The sequence below is a fragment of the Glandiceps talaboti genome, chromosome 16 (assembly GCF_964340395.1).
Source record: "Glandiceps talaboti chromosome 16, keGlaTala1.1, whole genome shotgun sequence".
Taxonomy (NCBI): Eukaryota; Metazoa; Hemichordata; class Enteropneusta; family Spengelidae; genus Glandiceps; species Glandiceps talaboti.
In genome coordinates, this window is record NC_135564.1 from 20,141,849 (window position 1) to 20,149,132 (window position 7,284).

The window sequence follows — 7,284 nt, forward strand, 5'->3', positions numbered from 1 at the left end:
GGATCGATACTAGTAAGCGTACAACCCAAGCAAGTCATTACTGATTACACATTAGACATTACCTCATTTACTTGTACGACAACTCTTGGTTTTTAAAACGTCCTATATAGCTTTACGTTTTAGGATTACCTAATGCCAAATTCTAGACTAGACGGATAGCTGTTTAGACACGATGCCATTCATAGTACACAAATATAAATACGGCACTCCACTACGTATACGTAGGTAACGTCATGTGATCTTGTCCGCAACGAAAGTTAACGAAGGAACAGTAGGTACGTGCACATGATCAGAGCCGATCGTTCAATCGTAGTCACAACTTTTAAAGGACGTACCTTCATGATAATTGATTTGAATAGACTATGTGGGGAGGACGTTGCCAAAATCCATCTACATGAAGGTTCTAAGTTAGGCCATGTTGGGGTATAACGTGAAACTGCATGTAATACGAATGTAAATCCGGAAATTACCGATGAGATGTCACATGTTTGACGAGACGTGAAGTGACCTCTAAACTTGGACTAAATTGTCGTAGATAGCGTGGTATTGCGAATGTTTATTTCGGCACTAGCAACAAGTTGATCGTTCGACTGATGTTGATTCAATCTTTCTATTAACGTGAAAATCAAACGTTCGGTCGCCTGAAATAATTATTCAGCAATAGTTTAGTAATTCCAAACGGATTTGTAGATGTTTGTAGATGATAGTTGAAACATTCATGTCAAAGGCGTGGTCAACGTGTTGTCCACAGGCATTTGTTTCCCGAGTTACGGCTCATAATATTTCTATCAGAATACAATAAAATGATGATAATATCGTTAATATTGACGTATTAATCCAACACTACATGAAAGGGGTAAAATTACACTTGTTTCTGTGATCGCGCAGTTTCACTCAATGCGAAGGGAGTGTCTTCCTTCGCATTGAGTGAAACTGCGCGATCACAGAAACAAGTGTAATTTTACCCCTTTCATGTACTGTTGGTTTAATACGTCAATATTAACGATATTATCGTCATTTTATTGTATTCTGATAGAAATATTATGAGCCATAACTTGGGAAACAAATGCCTGTGTGTTCGTCACGGTGCGATGTCACAGTCAAAATCAACTTGTATAAATTACGGAAGCGTGCGAATATATAGACTCGACATAAACAACTTGAAGGCTAAAAAGCATGAGAACTGGTAAATACAATTTCTAGTTGAAACTGTGTTTTGCAGAGACAGTTAAATGTTTTACAATTTGAATTGCAATGTTGCTACCCAGTGAAAATGGTTACTTCATCCGATCTAATCTTTGGAATGGCCTTTAATGGGAAGTGGTGTCCTGCTGTTTGCAAAACATCCATCAATTTCTCCAGTGTTTGAAGCTGCCAACGTAACACTTGTCCTAATTGGCTATTCAAAAGCGCGAGATTCAAACAGGATTGTAGATTACACCGGTTCAGATGTGGGAAGGCGGCGATCACTCCGAACAAAACAAACGTCACAACACGATGAATAGAGGTAAATAAGGACATCTAGCCGCTTTCACCACATTGGATTTTAATCAGATTGGTTAGCACCATGCTTTCTCTATAGTGGAGAGAACACAGCATGATGGCAGAAAACTACCAAAGCATGACGGCCTGGATGGCAAGGATGATGTTGGCATAGCACCATACTTTCTCTATGGTGGGGAAATCATCGTAGGGTAACCTCCATAAATATTAAGATATGACCAGAACTTGTTTGAGGCTTGGGACAACCTTGTGTTTAATAGAAAGAATGTGTGTTTTTTGCCAAGGTTAGTAAGTTGGTAAAATTTAATCAAATTGCCCAGGTATTTTACCAAGGTTCCTCACAAAATTATGATACAAGTTATGGATATGTATTCTATCAGATTCTTCTATTACCTGGTGTTCCCATACATTAGCTATATCACTAAGAAAATCCTTATTCTAATACTGAGATTATAACTAGTTGGTCAACACTTACGCATCTTTAGTTTGGTCCACAGCAGCACCAAGTAGATCAACGATGTACGGATCTGTGTCACGTTCTCTGTGCATACCCAGGTAATTCTGGATAAAATCCTTGGCTGTCATGTAATCAACATTTTGTTTCTTGACGCTGGCATACTGTAGACATAAAACAAGAAAAGAAGAGCAAATGTTACAGATATCACATGATCAAAGAAGTACCTTACTTACTTGTACTTGCTGCATAAATTTACAAGTTTACACAAATTCAGACCTGTTTATAATATAGTACAGGGACAATGAAACCATAGAGACTTATGAAGATTTGAACATATGTTGAACAATCGCTTCAAGATTTGAACATGACGATCAGTGTTTTTGCAAAGGGTGGTAAGTACATGTAGGTAACCCTACCTAGGTTTCCGAACAGTCCCTTTACTGGGGTTCCAAACAAAATGGTCTATGTAGGGATATCATTATGTGTCAGTTTTACCTCTGTGTTTCCCCAACCTTAGCAAAAACACTGCTGGTAGACATTTTTTAAAAAAAACATTACTAGATGAACATTGTTTGAACATTTATATGCAAAAAGCAAGTCCCCAAAAATCAAAGTCAAGAGGGGTGATCATTGAACCATCAGAAATGGAACTAAATCTAGTAAATGGGAATGCTAGAGACCATGCCAGGAGACAGTGTTTGATGTATGAGTTGCTACAGGAGAGTAAAATACATTTAAAACATTGAGGGATCGCTGAACGACTGTGTGTATCATACACATTTTATGTTCCCCAAGAACAATTTGATAACTCAATACAAATATAAACAACATCATCCGACCCCTACTGATACACAGACACACACATTGGTCTTGGAACAAACAAGCTTACAAAGTTACAAGTGATATGTGTGTGCACATACAGTGCCTGCTTGTCGGCAGGAGTGTAGTGTTGTTTATATTTGTGATGAGTGGTCTGTGGGAAGCCTGTTTCTTATCTATCTAAATTGTTCTCAGGGAACATAAAATGTGTATGATATGCACAGTCGTTCGGCGATCCTGCGATGTTTTACTCGTAACACTGACCAGTGAAATGCATGGTGGAAGGTGACAGTGACAGCAAAGTCTACAAAAGAACAAAAAACATAACACTGTCCTGTGTGCATTCTATAGCTGAACAATCTCTTGAGCATCATCAGAGGAGGGCATAAAATCATGGTTTGGTAGGTTTGGTTTGCCAACAGATACAATCATGATATCTCATTATCTGCCCTCCTCTGAGGGGACCACCTCCTCCACAGGACAGCGTGTAAGCTTTGACTGATATCCATCGAGACAACTGATAGCAGCAGGAGCAGAAATACAACGATCTGACTTTCCTACTGATACCAGATGTCTTGAGAGATCATTGGTGGTGTACACACTCTGGCATCAATTCTTAGCTTTGGTAACAGACCGAGTTCTATTTCTGTTATCATGTGTGCTTTGTTTTGTATATGTCAGCCAAATTGTAACAGACTGGGTCCTTAATGTTATCATGTGTACGTTTTTATGTCAGCCAAATATTGTAACAGACTGGGTTCTATTTCTGTTATTATATGTTGTATGATTTGTGTGTGTAAGCCAATGAAGTGTCTAAATATAGCAAGGAGAGGATAGTATAAATACTGGAGAGGTACAGTACACTAAACACTAACAACTACCATGCAACTTCTGTTTAGTTTACTAGCTTCATTTTATCATGTTCAATCTCAGAATCTCTAAATCACAACTGCTAATTTTCCTGATACAAAACTACATCTAGCAACACAAACAGGGTGTGTACAAATCCACTTTTTTAATTCTATTCTACGACTGGATACACAGGGAATAACTTTTAGATTATTGAGATATGTAAGAACTGATGATTTTATATAAATAGGAATTAAAAATAAAATATTTTATGTAAACTTTAGCAATACAATGCAACACAAAAAGCCATGTCCTGTGGTGATCGGTGATGTTTGGAGGCAATCACTCCATTTTCAAGTTCCAACTTCTTACATATGCTCCAGGTTCTCAAGAGCTGAGACATGAGGACATATAAACACCACAATCACGACATTGCATGACAGGCACAAACTACCATATCAAGTGTTATTATTATGATGCTGTATGACTGCCTCTATTACTGTTACATTCACAGCGGATGATACTACTGCAGTTATTTAATATATGCACTTTATCATCATGTCATCGAGGACTCTATTACAAACAATCAACTGATCTCCAACAATTTACAAATGTCTGAAGCATGTTGAAGTTACTAGGAAAATTTTGGACACCAAGATAAAAACTGACAACAGCATAAGCAAAATATCTTTCTTTATACTCTCCAGCATCTTGAATAATAAATGTATTCTGATTTCAATACCTTTTGTCACCATGTCTTGAATTCCCTTATTGGACAGTTATACATATTAGTACGCCCCCAAACGGATCACCTGATTGGTTGTCATCAATGACTTTGGGTGACTCAATACCAAACTGGGTACCTTGTGCATTACACCCGCACCTTGTCGACTATGTGATGCTCCAACATCCCCTAAATGACATTTGTTCATTGTTGAATGTGAAGCTGTGTCAACATTTTGTCCAAACACAAATCCTGTGTCTGAGGCAGCCAGAATTGACGTCATGGATAGGATAGCATAAACAGAACACTATGATTGGTCAATTTTTTTGGTCGATAATGATTGCACCATTCGGGTGCATACTAACATATACACAGGGTATGATAACAAAAGATTTTGAAGTCTGAATACCTTGACCATTCAAGACGACTCTCCTCTCAACCCAACCCTTGCACATTACACATGATGGTAACCATGCACTAGTTAGCACCTGGAGACCTTGATTATCAATTTTGATTGGGAACCTGACATATTGTACAGTGTAATTGTCTGTAGCAAGGATGTCTAGACTCACTGATCATGTATCATCTACAATTGATCTAATTAGACTTTCAAAGTCGGTTATCAGTAAGTGCATCTTTGTTATTAGGACCAGGTAACTATGACAACTGTGCTACCTATGGCAACAAAGGTATTATGAGAACAACAAATTGAATAGATGGAAGGCCATTTCTTGTAATAATGCATCACAACAACTAAATTTGAATGGTTACATATTGTCACTGAAACCCAAGCTGAAAGGTGACTTGTTCAGGGATAACACTTTAAATATACTATTGTGTGCATATCAATGTAAACATTTCTTAAGAAATTACCCTGTAACTGGTAACACATTTACATTATGATACTTATATTAATCATTAAATCAAGGAATGCAGGAAATATGGAAATTGCATTCTTGAAACAGGGACTAAATCTACTTCTTGTCACTGTCTGGAGGCTTAACACATTCATTAACCTATAACCAACTGGAAAGGTCACTTCAGGTCATATGCCTTTTATGGTTGATAGTTAGCATCATAGCAACTGTACAAGTCTAATATCAAGGTTTTGGCATTTTACTGTGCTTTCACTTTTGTAAAATCTGTTTCCCTAAATTTGTATTTTCCACATTCATATACAACATTTGTTCATACTACATTCACACCATATTTTGTTTCAAAGTCAAAGATAGACTTTGGAAGCCAAGCTTTAGAATTTAGAAATTGTGATAAATTATCAGAAAAGTCTGCTATGAACATGATATTTTTATTTCTCTTTTTATTCATACATAGATATTGAATATTCATGAGAGGTTACACAATTTCATTTTCTTTCATATTTAAAAACGTTACTTTTTGCAATAACTTGAGTTTCAGTTATTGACACCACAGAAAACAATATACAAATATTGTGATGTATAAGTATGTGTCTATCATTGGGTATAACATGATTTACTGTTCTAAAGAAATCATATAGTGGAACTCACTGCTCTACACAAATTTTGGGAACACCCCTTATTTTTTCACCTGCACAAACACTGCTTACACAGCGATACAAACAGTTTTGCTGCAGAACAAGTAATCAAAATCTATCTTTGTGATTAATTATTCCTTATTCTCATTATAACTACAAATCTTCCATTGATAATTTCAACTTTACTACATAGGGCAAGTATATTCATATATAATTTTGGCACAGTATGCAACAACATGAAATATCAGTTGGGGCGGTACATGGTGAAAGATATTACATAACATACATCATTTTATCACGCTCGGGTTGCCAACTGGAAAATTATTGGTACTGAATAAATTCAGAATGCTTCTATTGTGGTATCAGTTGTTGACATTAAAAAAACCTAGCAGACGACTATTTTGGGGTAGAAATCGTTCTGGATGGGGACTGTCTGATCCGTAGAAAGTCACCCGGGCCATGACATCAACGGTACGTGCACAAGTCCTAATTTACGTGAGAAACCGTCTGGTGAAATTTATGTACATCTGGGTGTCAACAAACTATGAAAACCACAAACACACTTTGAACCAGTTTAAAATGTCACGCCGCCGGCACACTCCTTGCACGGACATTCCATAAGGGTCACGTCAAGCAATCAGCTGCTGACTACTTCCGGTACCATACGAAACTTTGCCGAAGAGGCTTCGCAGACATCTAATATATGCAGCACAGAAATACATATATGTAATAACTAGACTTGCAACATACCTTTTGAAATACTTCATACAGCTGGCCCGGATCAGCTCTTTTCACCAGGCGGATTTCCTACAGAAAAAGGGAAAATTAATAAAACAAACCAAGGAAAAGTAAGCTTGGTCGGCTGTACATGAACTGGACATGATTGGAAAAAAAGGTGATCGTAAGTTTACATGATCGGCAACCGGCCCTACCTTCTGGGGTTCACACGTGGCTGTCTGCGAATTTCCCATATTTGCTGTCGATCTGTGCAATGCCGCGTCCTATAATGAAATTTGTAAACATCTATGAGATCGCAACAACATAAAATTTGAGGGTAATCGACGGTAAATACCAAAATGCGACCAGAAACATGCAAAGAATGTTGACAGTCCCTAACCAACCTAGTTCAAAATGCACAGCACTATCCCGAAATAGAGTAAGTTGTAGCTTTAGCAGACTTGCTTTCCTTTTGTTTTTGTTTGTTATTTTCCTTATAAGGCAAGCGTGCATGTGATTACTCGATGCTGATTGGCCAAAGTACAAATTTCTCTCGTGATGGCGGAATGGCGTTTTGACGTCCTGCATATTTCTCTCCATATGCAAACAGTATATTGGTACGCTTTGACCTAAAAAGTATCTGTAAGATTTTAAATTAGCACTGTATACATCGCCCTATTAGAAACTATCACAAAATGCTTT

General features: G+C 37.4%; 1 protein-coding gene across 1 annotated transcript in view; it reads right to left on the reverse strand.

Moving 5' to 3' along the window:
- LOC144447024 (electrogenic aspartate/glutamate antiporter SLC25A12, mitochondrial-like) overlaps positions 1-6,995 on the reverse strand; it is a 35,215-nt gene extending 28,220 nt beyond the window's left edge. Inside the window, exons 1-3 of the mRNA XM_078136890.1 lie at positions 6,798-6,995; positions 6,616-6,672; positions 1,979-2,121 (exon numbers count right to left, since the gene is read on the reverse strand). Coding sequence (XP_077993016.1) covers positions 1,979-2,121; positions 6,616-6,672; positions 6,798-6,836 — 239 coding nt within the window. The 5' untranslated portion in view covers positions 6,837-6,995. The remainder of the gene's footprint in view (positions 1-1,978; positions 2,122-6,615; positions 6,673-6,797) is intronic.
- Positions 6,996-7,284: the final 289 nt, after the last annotated feature.